General features: G+C 39.3%; 1 protein-coding gene across 2 annotated transcripts in view; it reads right to left on the bottom strand.

Moving 5' to 3' along the window:
* Positions 1 to 16246, bottom strand: part of cacna2d3a (calcium channel, voltage-dependent, alpha 2/delta subunit 3a) — a 130188-nt gene that overhangs the window by 53794 nt on the left and 60148 nt on the right. For both annotated transcript variants that reach the window (XM_026155216.1, XM_026155217.1), the window contains exons 5-9: positions 13358 to 13520; positions 8025 to 8156; positions 6580 to 6791; positions 5524 to 5598; positions 97 to 186 (exon numbers count right to left, since the gene is read on the bottom strand). In XM_026155216.1, the coding sequence (XP_026011001.1) occupies positions 97 to 186; positions 5524 to 5598; positions 6580 to 6791; positions 8025 to 8156; positions 13358 to 13520 (672 nt within the window). The remainder of the gene's footprint in view (positions 1 to 96; positions 187 to 5523; positions 5599 to 6579; positions 6792 to 8024; positions 8157 to 13357; positions 13521 to 16246) is intronic.

Below are 16246 nucleotides of genomic sequence, written 5' to 3'. Positions count from 1 at the left end.
TAATTAATTTTATGCATAAAACTGATGTGTATGCGTGTTTGAAGAGTGCGTCTGTGTGCGTGTATGACCGCGATCGTGCATGAGTGCGTTACTTACGTCACTGAGGAGATTGAAAGCCTCAGTCAGAGCTATATCCAACATCCCGATGCCTTGAGCAAACAGCTTGTCGAGGTGTTCCCGGAAATGCTGGGGAAAAGGTTTTGAGAACATTACAATCTCGCTGAAAAAAGCAGAGAACTAAAGTGACAAAACCACAAAAGGAGACAGAATTATAGGTCTTTATGAAGAAAAAACAAAGGCAGAGGCAAGAGATAGCTACAAAAGCAGGGGAACAAGATGCAGAGTTATTACTTTTCACTGTTCCTATCCTAGAAAATATTTTACTGAATTTGGTTTGCCATCATTTATGTGTGAAGAGTTTGCATCAATGGTCTAATGGGCTCTTCAATTCAGTCCTGAGCCAGTTTATCTGGCAAACTCCCCCCTTATACTGAAGTGAAATCTCACATACAGACTGAAAAAACCATAATGACCAGTTTCCCTTCTCTTGCTTTTAGCTCAACGTCATTTATTGCACCGGGTATGTGTGTATACATGCGTTTGTGTGTGTGTGCGCATCTGCTCACAGGCATGATTGCGTTACAAAGGATACATTATTTCTCCAGCAATTCATTGTCAGTTTAATGTTTTCAGCAACTGAACAGGTCTCATGTGCACATCTCATTACTTGTAACAGCCTTGGGGTAACAAATACATGGCGTATGCACACACACACACACACACACACACACACACACACACACACACACACACACACACACACACACAGTCCCCATTATCCAGTATAATCTATTTATAGATATTTAGATCCTGTAATTGCCATTTTGAACACTTCCTACTGAGATTTGCTAAATCCAGCAACTTTATAAAACCAATTCTCCATCCTGACCCGTTTACATATATCAGTTTTGCCATTGGTAATCGAGGCATGATAAGCCATGAATGCAACCAGGTTTCATGATTTAGAAACAGACTAAACCTACACCCCCTGCTCCCTTTTTTCTACCACTATCGTCATCTTTTCCTGTCTTTTGTTCCTTACTCATGGGAGGACCAAAGTCTCTTGGTACACAGTGGGGGGGTCATAAGAAACATAAGGCCATTTCAGAGCTTTGCCCTCTTGGGAGCAAGCACACACACCCACACACACACATATAATGCAAGTGCAATGTACAGATAAATGTGTATACAAAACCAACTTCTGCTGTTTCAATCGGCAAAAAGATAAGCTATCCATGGATGTGGATAAAAAAGGCTGTACCCTGGAGCATAGCAAACTTTACCTATTGCTTGCAAGTGTGCTTGTGAGCTAAGATTGAAGTGATTTTTCTCAGCACAGCGGGCCATGTTCAATTCCTGGCACAGCAGTGTACTAAAGTGGCAGATTGAAAATGTGTGTGTCAGTGTGAATGCAATGCTTAATGTTCCCAACCTTTTGTCTGCACCAAAAGGCTCAGAAATGTGCATTGCACATCAAACTTCTTCAATCCTTCAGACACCTTTGATTCTTAAAAGCGATCGTATCAGTGAAATGAAAGAAGCCAGGGTACAAGGACATTTTAATGATTAACCAAAATATCTCAATTTTGCAGCTTGCTAAGCCAAAGCTTTTGATTGCTATGATAAGTTATTTAAATCAACGTGAGGACAGATGCAAATCCGATACCTGCACAAAAAAGGGCCGTTGTTGAACAACGAAGAGCAATGCTTGAAGAAGCGAGTCAAACGGGTCTGTTTCAGAAATAAATCAACAGGCGCTGCTCAAAGCAATAGTTTGAAAGTTTTCTCTTACTAAACACAAGAAAAAAAGATTTCTGCTCACAAGAGTCATTTAAATCCTAAGTTCAGTCTGTTTCAGATAGCAAACAATCAGTGCTTCAGATTCCAGCGTAAGTCAAACATGTTTCTATTTGTACAAAGTCCAAAAGAGATGACGTTAGAGATCATCTCTTTAAAATATCTCTTTAGAGTAAAACTACTGCACATGTGAATGACAACAAGACATGAATGACCTCCACATATTTACACACCCGTTGACATGCATATGGACAAATAAATACTATTAATGTAGTCATATTCATGTGTGTCACATGAAAACTTAATGTGGGTTTTTGCCCCAACATTTCACGTTGGGTGTGAAAAAACATATTTTCGAACGTCAGATCAGAATGTTTAAATCTCCAGAGTGACGACTACTTCTTGCCCTCAGCTGAAACAGAAGACATTAGCCTTATCTACTGCTGCAGACTGCCTTCCCCTCTCAGCTGGCTGACTCAGGCAACAGTAAACTACATTCTGAAATTAAACACACAGTGCTAATCCATATGCATAAGTGTACACTCACTACAAAGTAAACAGAAACTAACTTAAACAAACCCACTACTTTCATGTAGTGCATGGAAGGCAGTCAGTGTATTTGCTAGAAAACAGCTGTGTCAAAAGACTTTGAGAATGTAAGAATAGAAGTCAACTGAATTTTTGAAACGAACCTTTAACGGTTTTAGGGGAGACCAGATTTTTGATGCAGTCTATGCTGCATAAATCAGAGTCTCAGAGATGACGAGGGGAATCATGCCTCAATAATAGCAGGAACTGCACCATGTTGACATTATTATGCAAACATAATGCACTCCAATGAATAAACACTGTACTTCTCTAGCACCGGACTCCTTTGCGCTAGTCTCACTACACCAATCTGATTAGCACATCACATACATAGCTTTAAGCAAGCCCATGGTCATTGTAAGTTTATGTTAAATTTACAGTTAGAGTGCAGTTCTCATATTCTAGCTGTGCTGAAGTTCAGAGCATATTTATAAGACAGAGACCATTTCAGGTAACTTTGTAATTATGAATCTGAATAAGGAAAACTTGCATGTGAATTTTCTCAGAGGTCCATTGTTGGACCTCTCCTAACATGAACACGCTCCTTTTTGCTACGACTGGGAATCGAGAAATGGTTCTTGTAAGTAACCAGTATTTAAAATCCTTGGAATTGTTAGTCTGCCTGCCTATCAGTTCCACTTGCACTTGATGCCAGGTCTCTCTTGGAAATGAGATTTTTAATCTCAATGAGATTTTAAACCTGGATAAATAAAGGACTAATAACATGGATATGGACATTACTTTTATTTTTTTGCACAAAAGAACAAGAGCAAATTGGTTTGCAATAGGGCTGGGCCATATTATACCGTTCACGGTAATACCGGTATAATGTTAGGCAACGATAGGAAAATGAAATATCGCGATAGAATGGGAGTAAAACGCGCATGCGCAATGCCTTTGTTTTCATACGCACATGGCAGATTGTTGAGTGAAACAGATGAACCAGAATTGGTTTGTAAAAATGGTGCAACTTCAGTGATGTGGAACTGGTTTGGTGTTTGTCCGTCAGATACACAACAAAGCACATTTTTTTGCAGAACATGCAAGCGGCCGTTGTTATTGTCATATTTGTCGGACTAAGATGCTCTTAAATCTGGGAGTAATCTGGGTCCTAAACTCCGTATCTTCAGGTCAAACAACACTGCAGCATCATTTAGAGTTAAAAACTGTCTAAATTCTTTCATCTTTAATAAAACGATCAGCATTGCTGCTTTACCAGGTGTAACTATAAAGTTTAACTTCCAGGCATCCATGAAAACAAAAGTTATTACATTTAACGGAGTTAGAAGTTAGCAGGAAGCTAGCGGAAGTTAGCTCGCTAGTTTCGCTAGTTACCTAAGCATGATATAGCATGTTCTGACGGAGAGATTTCTGAAAAAAATCAAACGTACAGCTCTGCTATCACTTCCAACATAAATGAAGACAGGAAACTAAACAGCAGTGACGTTTGTAGGGTTACTGAAGTTGGGCTAGCTGGTATATAATGATGTGCTACGTGATCGCTAGCGACACAGCTATGTTAGCATAACATAAACAGTGAAGCTGGAGGACGAACACTAACACTTTTCCACTTATAAAAGTTAACGTGAAGGTTCCTCATGGTTAGAGACAAATGCAATCGCATGGCAGGATGCTGTAAACGGACCAAACTTCAGTCAGGAGAACAACTGAGATAATCCATCCACAATACGAGGTTAGTCATTAATATACTGCAACAACATGGGAATAGAGCAGCTGCCAGAGAATTCAACATTAATGAATCAATGGTACAGAAGTGGAGGAAGCAAGAAGAATGAGTTTAATAAAGTTTGATTTATCTGACTGCTTTGTTTCGCTTAATGTGCCTTATAATCCCGTGCACCTTATGGTCCGAAAAATACGTACTGCACACTGCAGTTTAATGTTGCAAAGCACCTCTTTTTAACTTCAGTGGATATTATACATGGTTATGCTCAGGATATGTCAGCCCATTTCTACTGGAAATGCCTTTTGGTTAAACTTTCAGCAAGGAATTTGCATTTGCACTGTTACATTTTTATAAAGCTTTAATGTACATAAAAACCAGCTTCTTGTTTACGTGAAAATAAATGGAAGGTTGTCTTTTTGCGCTAGTAATGTTGTGGAGTTGTATTTTGTCTCGCATCAATTATATCGTCGGTTATATCGTTATCGCAAATTTTCAAATATATATCGTGATAAATATTTTTGGCCATGTCGCCCTGCTCTAGTTTGCAAGCTGCATCCAGGACAGAAACAACTGCAATATACTGCTAACATAACTTAGCTCTTTGCAAGCACTTGCACCCACAGCTAGCATGCTAACACTAAGCTAGCCAAGAACCCAGAGAGGCGCTAAAGCTGAGTGAATACAGACGCCTTCCCAGCAGCCGACCCTGAACTTCAACAGGTAATAAACTGATGAGCCTCAGTTTCGACCTTTTCATGGTTCTACATTAGAATCATTTTAAAGTATGTGTGCTGGTTGGCATCTTTGTTTTGTGTTGTCGGCTTTTTGTTCATACCTAAATAATATGATGGTATTAGTAATACATTACTTTTTTTGAGTAAGTACCCCAACACCGATCACAATAAAGAAGGGAAAGCTCTCTCCACAATACACAAACGTTAGAGCACACAGTATACAATTCATTTGCATGAATGTAATGTCTGTAAAATGCTGGTTAGAGATGGTGGTGACTCTCAAAGCGGAGCAATAAGAATGAGAATGAGAATCGATAAGAGCTCAATAAGGAATCAAACAGATAAGTGATATTGATAATTCCTATTGCTACCATCTCTCGCTCGGATTATAGAATATTAGAATATTTCCTATCGTTAGGACACACAAACGTCACCTCAAGACTAAAGTCCTCTTGACTCTAAAATTGCACTGAGCAAATTATAAGAGTAACTTCCAGCAGCTGAACTAAGAAATGACTGGAATAGTTGTTTTGGCCCTAAAGAAAAATAATAAAAGTCTCAGTCTATTTAGAAAGCGTTACACTTAAATCCTCAAACCAGGCTGGTGTAATTATGGACTCGGACCTGAATGTGTCTGTAACATTAGGAGATACTTACATCTTTATTGGTGACATCTGCTTGGACCAGAGTTCCATTCAGGCACGGTTCCACGTAGTGCAATTCCTCATTGTACTGGAGAATTACACAGGTACAAAGTATTAATGTTCATTACTTTGAACCCAGCATTCAAAAAGAGCTGTTTAATCTACCATGAAAAAAGCAGTGTGAAGATGCTAAAAACTACTCATCTGGGTAAAACTGCACATTACACTGCACAGAATAACCCTTATGATACCTGCCTACCATTCAATGCCTTAAAAACAGCTCAAATTAGACTAAGAAAGGCAGTGATAGTGCATTCTTCCAAAGCAAGTAACTTTGCCCTTTTCAGTTTATGTGCATATGTGTGTGTGTGAATATGTTTCTTTTAGTTTTACTTCTTTGGATGTGTAGACATTTTGCCCCACATATCCAAATCTCGCTGCATGAGCATACACATAATTTGTTCCACCTCTGCAAATACTTTAGACAAAATAATACTATTTCCATTTTAGAATGTGTGCAACACCGTAAAAGTGACACAGTAATAAATAACAAACAAAAAGAGGAAACACATAAGTCAAAATGACATATCCTTTTAGAGAGAGTCTGGGGAAACAATGTGTTTCTGCCTGATTGTCAAATCCTCTTTTTCTCTATTTTTCAAAAGAAGAGTTTTCAACATGATTAGGATATTAAATGATAATGAAAACTTTGCTCAGTGAGGAAAGCGACTGAAAGTGACTGTGGAAATGTTTTGATGTGAAATCACATCAGACACACACGCACGGTCATACACACACTTGCAGAGTTGCATCACGCTGAAATACGATAACAATATTTTAGGTGCCTGAGGCTGGATCCAATCACAACTGCCTCTTTTGCATTTTAAATCTCCATTCAGCTGACTGTTAATTGGTTGTGAGCATGACAGCAGAGAAAGCTGATTCGTTCCAGCATTTCCTCTGATCTGAGAAGGAAAGATGTGGGTCTCTGGGTTTTTTTTGTTTGTTTTTGTGAATACATTTGCGCACCTATCCGAGTCTAACAATGTTCTCGACTGTGCAGACTTACAGCGATGATGTTAAAAAAATCGTCATCTCCAAGAGTGTCCAGTATGGAGGAAACCGTCTGCCTGGCGATAGTCAGTCTCAGGCCTTTCATGCTGCCACTTACATCCACCAGGATCACCACGTCCTTTGGAGAGGTGGCAGCCTGGATGTACCATTTCCGGTTTCGACAGTCAAAAGCAATAACTCCATGCTCATCTGGCTTCCATTTGATTCCTTTAAGAATGCCACAAATCAAATAGATGCACAAAGAGATGCTAAAGTACTGGAGTACTAAGAAAAGTTACCTATCTAAGCTAAGTGATAAAAAAAAGGTGGGCCAAGAAGTCATTTCTTTAAGCAACCTTTGGGATTTTGTACCAAAACATACTCTTTCTCTATCACAGTTGAATGTATCGTTGCTTTAAAAATACATTTGCCCTCACAGTATCCTGCTATGTAGAAATTATTTTATATTAACCTCCTAAGACCCGAACCGGCATGCATTTTTCATTTCTCTTTGATATTTGGGCTGATTGGGACCTGATGAATGTAAAAACGAAGAATTACTAAAAAAAAATTTTTTTTATCTAGTTTTTGTTTCTGAGAAAAATCAGAGCCACTTATGAGGATATTCGTTTAAAATATCGATAGAACAGCAGCAGTATAATGTCCTCGTAAGTGGATATCAGGCCCATGTAGAGCAAAATTGAGTATTTTGGTCTAAATAACTCAAATAACTCAAAATGTGATGTCCACGTATGTGGACGCAGGTCCTAGGAGGTATAAGTTGCCAACATCTTTTTTTTTAACTTATGTTGCACAATTGGCAGTCCCTTTAGCACCTTAGTGCAGAGTGACTGTTCTGACTAAAAACACTCCACAGAACACACTGCAGGGTATTTTCATGTTTTGTTTTGGGCTTTTTTCCAGTTGACAGAAAATATGATTTGATGGGTTATTTAAGCATAGAATTGATTAATGCAGTAATGACTTTGGGGGAACTGAGGTCAGATGCTTTCAGCGGACAGCTGAGGTATGATAACCGCGTAAAATTCAACAGGTAACACTGAACATTTAAAATTTTCTTTTTTTAAATTTACAGTTAAAAAAGTAAAAAGTTAAGAACAGAAAAGTAAAACACTTTCTGTGGATTTCATCATATTCAATGCTAAATATAACATCTATCCCCCTTTTTGATAATGCTTCTCCTATAAAAATATTTACGCCACCTCACCTGTGTCAAATGTTTTTATATTTTTTTCTTATTTTCTTTACACAGAGTCTAATCTCGGCAAACTTCCACTGTTCTGCATTTCTGCTCCCCTCTAGCTCATTGCTAACCTCCATTCTCCTGCTCTCAGTTACTGAACATTCCCATTTCTGCTTCATAAAGACGACTACTTAATTACAAAAACACAGACAGTCATCCCCAGATCACATCCATCCTTACAACAAACACACACTTACCTGGGTACTGCCTGAAAAAGCCTTTGGCACTGCCAAAGTACTGCCATATGAGTGATGGGTCTCTCTCAAAGTTATCCACAAACACTTTGTTCAAGGCCTCAGACCAGTACACTCCATTGACAATGGCGGAGTCTGAGTGAGAAAAATGGAGAGGCAGACAAACATTGAAGGGAGGAAAAAACGTTAAATATAAATATATATATATATATATATATATATATATATATATATATTTATTTATTTATTTGCAGTCTAGGAGGTTGGAGCATATATTCTCTGGTGCCTGCTCATTCAGTCATATCATATCACACGCTGCACGTCCACAGGCTGCTACCAGGCATTATTCATTTCAGAGAGATTCAAGAAAAGCAGTTAGCAGAAAAACAGAGTGAAAAATGAGAGAAGAGAAACAATATTAAAAGGATGAAAAAGAGGCAGGATAGAGGAGACTGCTGAATTTTAACCCATAAAAAGTACAATAATTATATATAGTCATGGTAAAAAGAAAGTACACCTCTTTTCAAGTTTTATGTATCAGGACATTAAAAAACTCTAAGCAGGTCTTACAAGAAAGGTGAGTACAACCACAGATGAACAGCAAAATGCTATTATTTATTTAACAAAAAGTCCAAATGTAGAAGCAGTGTGTAAACGGAAGTAAACTCCATAATTCTGTAGAGCCACGGTCAGCAGGCGTAACTCAACTGAATTGTTTTCTGTCTGACTTTCTCACATTGTTGTGGAGCAAGTTTGTCTCACTCTTCTTTACAACGTTGCTTCAGTTCATTAAGATTTGTAGGCAATGGTTCTTGCACAGCTCTTTTAAGGTCCCACTAGAGCATTTCAGTGAAGCTGAATACTCGACTTTGACTTGTCACCTCTTTTCTTTTTTCATTCTGTTGTAGATTTGCTGCTGCGCTTGTGTCCTGGTGTGTGACCCAGTTTCAGCCAAGCTTTAATTGTCAGACAGGCAGCAACACTTTAGTATAGAGTGTTTATACTTTAGTATGACCTTGATACACAGGAGTTCATGGCTGACTCAATGACTGCAAAGTGACCAGTTTCTGTGATTGCAAAAAAGGGCCAAAGCTTAACTTCTCTGTCGCCCTGTTTTACAGCTGGTGTGAGATGTTTATGTTGACATGCTGTGTTTGACACTTGTCTTGTCTGAACATTGTTCCAGGCGTCTTGTGGTCTGTTCAGATGCACACTGGCCATCTAAGCTGTGCTGCAATGTTCTTTTCAGAGAGAAGAGGCTTTCTCCTGGCAGCCCTTCAAAACAACTCACTCCTTTTCTGTCCATTCTGTCTCTAACTTTAACATTTAACACGCTAACTGATGCCTGCAGAGTCTGAGGGGTGTTTTGCGGTTTTTCTGAACATTGAACGACCTGACCTTGGGGTGAATTTGCCTGGACCTCCACTCCTGGGAAAACTGCCTTCAACATTTTCCACTTGTGAATAAGCTTTCTCGTAGTTGGATGATGGATTTAATATGTTTTGGAAATGGTCTTGTAACCCTTTTCAGGCTGATGCGGAGCATTCAGCATTGCTGATGACTTTCCTTTTTGGCATTATGTTCACACAACCCCGAATGCTCTGGAAATGTCAAAATACAAGTTTACATTTTTGCAACACATTTAGATTCATCTATAAGCTGCCACAGCCTCTGCTTTATAGAGGTGCTCACACTTGGTAGTCAAATGCATCTGATTAGCCTCACTTGGCTGCTCCTCTTAATTCCTATGGACATAGTGAGGGTATACTTAGTCTTTCACACACTGCTCCTCAATCTTTGTCTTAATATTTGTTAAATAAATAATGACATGGTGTAATATGTCCTGTTTTGCAGTTATTCTGAGGTTGCTGGGGACCAGATGATTTGATGTTATGTTGATGTGTAAAACCTTACTGCTATTATTTAACATTTATCTTTTCAAAATAACTTTTTTTAATACATTTGCAGTAATTTACAAACCAGTAGTTACTGCATCCTGAATTTATGCTTACAGTTATAGGCTTAGTGATATCTATTCTATAAATATCATGCTACAATTAAACTCAGCTTGGCAATTAAAAACCCAAAAGAAAAAATGACCAATTTAAGACAACATAAGGGTTACTATATTGGTGCCAATAGATAGACAGACAAACAGAGACAGCTATGAACTTCAAGCTAAATATTGCATCAAGCTGCTAAAACTGGAAATGTGGGCTTATTCATTGCACGTCTTCCACAATAACCATGTGCAGCTATACACTGCATACATTATGTGCAATAGTATTTGCTTATAATTCTGTCCAAATGGCAAATCCAATTACTAAACCTTCTTTTCAATTTGCAGGCTGAGAGCGTTATGAATGTACTGGTTAGAGACCAGACAGACAAGCTTATTATAGCTGGTTATTACTTGGTTCAGAAGCGGGGCGAGGAAGATGGGAGCAGAACAGGATGCACAGACAGACAGACACAAGTGTGTGGCAGGACAGACACAAAATATACCCTTTAGACTGCAATAAAAAAGACAGGAAGGCAGCTAGAAAGAGCTAGAAAATTACTGGGAGACAGACAGACAAGTACCTAATGGACAAAGAGAAAGAAAAGCAGATAACAGATTCCCCATCATTGTCTATGCTGCCAGCATTGTTCTGCTGTCAACAGTCATGCCAATAAGCCATGATTGAATTATTCCTCTGGAAGCTAGCACACTAAAGCCCTCTCTTGATAGTAAACACCCATCCACCTCTATGAAGTGGAGTTGAGAGGAGGCTGGATTTGATCCAGCCCATATTTACACAACAATAGTCACTTCTGGTGCAGTTTGAGTGTCTATTACAATCTCAGCTCATGATGAGGAAGGAAGTATGGGCTCTACTTCCCCATTAGCTGTCATTTAAATTCATCTCAGCTAATGCACTCCACTTCAGTCTAAGAAGCTGCCACGATCATTACAGCATTGTACACTATATATACATGTTCATGTGCACAAATATTACTTTTATTATCCTGAATCACACGATTCAGGTTATTGTCATCATTCATGTTATTAGGTTACGTCCACTGATCAAGGAGGAAAGCTAAATATCACGAGTAAGAAACCATGAAGGGAGAGAATTGGAAAAGCATTTGCTCTGTGTATGTATGAATATACGTACTGGATTTACATACGTGGACTGTTGTGACCCCCTTTAAATGTGTGCATAGGTTTACTTTTCCATGTCACGTTTCTGTCATTCAGCATCATAAAAATGACTGTGTGAGATATATTTTTGAAAGATGGATGTTTGAAAGTGGCGAGCTCCTTTTGCGATTAATTTCTGGAGAGGGGGAGAGCTCTCTGCTGCCATGGACCTAAACTGCGATTCATCACAGCTGATGCCAAACAATTTATGAAGTACAGAGGCTACAAACAGCTCTTCAGCAGCATTACGAACAGGTTGAGATGACTGCGATTGACTGTGTGGGAAAAACTGCTTTTTCATCCCAGAACTTTGCTCAGAATCATTATCAATTTAATATACTGAAGAAAAGATTATTGAAAGATTACCTTCAGATTTTAGTAAGATTGTTAGACTGCCTGCTAAAGATTTTTTAAAAGTTCTAAAAACTTGCATTACAATGACCTGAAACACTGCGCAGTGCAATAGCATCAGATGACCCTTCAAACCTTAGATTTGCTACTAAAACTGGCCTTCTTGGATCATTTTTCATCCTCTCAGTTGCACCTGTAGCCCAAACCTGCCCTGATATAGCACCTTGTGTTTTCCAGCACAGGGCTATTTTCTGTCTGAACACCTGCGAGCCCCCTTTCTGTAAGATCGTGGTACTTGTAAAAAAATATAGTGCTAGCTAGCATCCTGTAACATTAAACATAAAAAGTGCAAATCCAGCATTAAAGACATGCACATGCAATTGTCACAAAATTAAAATTTATTGCAAAAATGGTTGCAAATGCTTTAAATAATTGTACACATACATTTTCTTACTCTAAGGACATATAAAAGAGACGTAAATGTCTTTTAACAGAAAAGTGAGGCTTGAAATCTTGAAAAGCTCCCTGAAGTTCCAGCTAATAAGCTGAAGTTATTGCTACTCACGAACAAATCTCGCAAAAGTAAAATCTTTAAAGCTGCGTGTGTGTATTAGCTTGTATGAATGTGTGTGTGTAACTCTACTCATTTGCCTGTGAATCAAATCAAAATTACTTTTGCTCTCGCTGTATCAGCCTACAAGCCTGCCAACCCCAGCTCCTAGCACTTTCATTCATTTCATTTCATTCATTCACCTCCTGTCACTCTCACTTCCTTCCTCTCTTTTTTCCACCTAGCTGCAATTAATCTGTTGCTCAGACCTTCCATCAGTCTGACTTAACCTACTTTCTTTCTCATTTACGTCTCCCTCTTCCCTTCTCGCTCTCGCCCTATAATTTCTTTGCCTCTGTTAGCTTGGTTAAGTTGACATGACATTCACGCTGTCCGCTGAGCCTTGTACAAGGCCATGACTTCTCGAGTTGTGGTAGTGGAAGTCTAATTATTTAACTGCTAATTAAGTCAGTGTGTGGCAGGGATGATCCAAATAGTTAAAGTTAATGAATTCAAATCTGCCTCCGGACATGCGCATCAGCTCACACACCAACTGTGTTTCTGATTCCACATTTTTAGACCAGTGTTTTTAGTCGTTTCTGTGACACAATAACAACAAGAAAAGTGATCTCAACATGTAGATTAACTGCTGAACTATAAAAACATGGTGTCTGTGAAGGTTCTCAGTCATCCAGGTCATCGTAGTCAAAGGAGCTTGCAAAGAAAAGCGTCTGGACTTGCCATGTTTTTGTCTTTTTGTCCACTAGGTTTATATCTGGGACTCTCCACCATTTGACCTTAGAACTGAAGAAGCTTCTCGGATGAGAGGTGAAACGTCTTCAAGCAACTTAAAGAAGTCCAGGCGCTTTTCTTTGCAAGCTCCTTTGACTATAAAAACATGGGTTTCATCCACATACCACAGCTTGTTCTGATGTTAGGACCACAGGTGTGAGAGTAGGTAGGGGCGAAAAACCTAGTATCTCAAATTGTAAAACAACACTGATGTCTGAAATGCTCCAGGCCATTACTGATTGGACAGATGCAATTGTGTCACTGTCACATAACCTGATCTTTGCTGATTGGCTGGGAGAAATCCATGTGGTTCTACACCCTGAGTCATGGGGAGGCCAATTTTGATGTCCATTTAGTTGCCACATATCTTTTCTCACCCATTTAAGGGTTAAACCAAGCCAGTATTGTGCACATGCATTTTGAAGCACTTTTACTTTACATTGGGGGTCGTGAACGTACCTTTGTTGTACATGTTGGTGGGGACTTGCACCACGCTGAGGTTGAGGTTGACTGACAAGTTGTTAAAATGGTCATTGGGTTGCAGGATAAATTCCCCTCCCAGCTCTACACTGTTCCCCTCCTCATCCACCTCATTGATCAGCACTGCATTAAAGTATTCATACTAGAAAGAGACAGAAAGAGAGAGAAACAGACATAAAACAAGGCACACACACAACATAACATACACAACACAGCTAAACAGTCCCTGAAGCTGCCACACAGAGTCGATATTGCGTACTGTGGTAACCTGAATCCTTGGATGATCCCAGACGTGCATGTTGTTACAGTGGAAAGCTGCTGAGTGGACAGATCTCTCCTCAAACCTCTGAACACTCCCTTTCTAGCTAGATGTTCTGGCTCTGGTGTATTTTTAGTACTGCGCATACTGGGGAGACTATTAATAAATCATAAAGCTGGATAAATATAGAGCACATGACTCCCAGCATCCCAAAGGCTCTTAAGTCTGAGATGCCATGCAGGGCAATGCCTGCAAAGGCTACAGTTAAAGCAGAACAAAAGACAACAATCAGATGAACACAGTGAAGCAAGCGAAAAACATCTCAGTGTTTACATGGAAATAAACTATACAGACACATACAGAGGAACAAAAAGCTGAAAGCAGCATGTTTAAATGTTCTTCATGACTTGACACTATTTTTGATATAAAAACAGTCTTTAGTTGTGAAACTGTGCCCAAATAAAACAAATGTCATCCATCCTCTTCCTCTTATCCTTTTCAGGATTATTTACAAGTGTGGCCAAAAACTCCCAAGTGATGCCACATTGATTTTGACATTCAAACCACCACCCCTACATTTAATTTAAACAAAATACAGTTTTCTTCAAAATGATTACAAATATGTGGGTCCTAACAAGTGCTTTTAAGCTCTGCTTAATTTCTTTCTTACTTGAATTGAAACATCTACATCCTTTACTTTGTGTTTATTCTCAGCAGCAGCAGCAACACTCCCCTGGGCAGGTGTGCAGTGGCGATTACATGGCTCACAGTCACAATGATTTCTCTTGTAATCAAACAGAATAAGGTCTGAAAAGGGCTCTTGACAAAAATGAAAAGCCGTTCCCTCAAGTCTAATACAAAGCCTCCGTACATGTGCTATCATTCAGAGGGGCACAGACACTCTCTGGACTTCCTGAGGCATGAGCTGTAACTGAAAAGACAGCAGACTGAAGTAAAGAGTGAGTCTGTATGGAGGCAAGCACTTAGCCCATAGACCTACAACGTACCTCAGTAGGCCCTTTTCTACATGGGACGGAGGAACCCCTTTGCCCCATCAACCCAGTTCTCTATTCTGGCACCAATAACCTTCATTTGGGCTAAATCTTTCTAGCGTCTCTGTGAAGCACCATCATCCCTTCAGCACAGAGCAAAACACAGATAAAGCCATCAATTAGGCTGGCAACAACAGTGCCTATCGGTGTAATTAATCAGGCCTGATTAGACTTATTAGCCTTTTATCAAGGGGAACACTGCCATTTCAAGGTGAGGAGATCAGTGTTGCATATTCTGTTCCATATTTTTAGGCTTTTACCTGAATCTTTCTATTCCTGCATGAACACAAAAAGATCAGGCCAAGCATTTTAGCATAAGAGGGAAAAAAAAGATGAAATGACCAAAGCATACGGAGCAGCGAGCAGATTAAAGAAACACAACATTATAACATCAGCCACTGCATGAGATTGCATCCGTAAGCATTTACTTACAGTACAAGCACATTAGTATGCAACTCACTAATGTTGGGGACTTGACTTGTAAAAAGAAATCGTAGGCACATTGACCTTTATGATGTTTGGAATATCATCTATTTTCTACAACCAGTTTGGTACCTGTGTTTTCCAGTCCAACAAAATGAACAGGATTTAAATGAGCTGACTCTGACACCAGCATTTTCATGTCTGTCTTGCTTTGGGGAATCACTTCAAAATGTGCCTTTAAAGATAGAAGGAAGTGCGAGGATAATTTAAAGGGTTTTCTTTAAGCCTGTAACCATGAAACAAACAGGCTGTTAACAAATACAAATGCAGTGAAACAGGATAAATTTTCACTGCTTAATGATAATTATAGAACAAAATCAGGAAAGGAGACGAGATGAAGCTGCTGAGAGGGACAAATAGAAAATATTAAAAATAGATATGTGCAGAACTGTGAATGATACGTTAGCCTGTGTTCACAGCTATATGTCATTCCAATAATGTATTAGAATATATATCTTGTCTACAATACCACTTGATCTGGAACTCAGAATCTCCCTCAAATCAGAAATCGAGAAATCAGGTGTGATTGTAAATGACAGCAAGATTTTTTATTAATTAATTTTTTTTTGATTGTACTTGACCTAACTGTACCTTTATCCACTGGTAAAGAAGGTCTGAGTTCCTCGGACACAGCACAACTGTACTTAAACCTCTCAGAGTCGAGCTCCAGGAGGAGGAGAACCTTTCCTGGAGTGTGAACACCTCCGAGCTGCTGAAAAAGGCCCAACAGAGACTGTACTTCCTGAGAATTCTCAGGAGGAATAACATCACACAGAGACTGCTGGTGTCCTTCTACAGAGCCACCATTGAGAGTGTTCTAACTTACTGCATATGCATCTGGTACACTAGCTGCACAGGGGCTCAGAGGAAAGCACTCCAAGGGATCATTAACACCGCCCAAAAGATCACTGGCTGCCCTCTCCCCACACTGGAAGTTCTACACAACGCCCACTGTTTTAAAAAGGCCCAAAACATCATAAAAGACACCTCACATCCTGGCCACTCCCTGTTCGAACTGTTGCCCTCAGGCAGACGGTACAGGGCAATCAGAGCAAGGACTAATAGACTCAAACA

This window comes from Astatotilapia calliptera, chromosome 20 (assembly GCF_900246225.1).
Source record: "Astatotilapia calliptera chromosome 20, fAstCal1.2, whole genome shotgun sequence".
Lineage (NCBI taxonomy): Eukaryota > Metazoa > Chordata > Actinopteri > Cichliformes > Cichlidae > Astatotilapia > Astatotilapia calliptera.
Note: the sequence above shows the minus strand (reverse complement) of the source record. Positions and strands in the feature narration are given on the sequence as shown.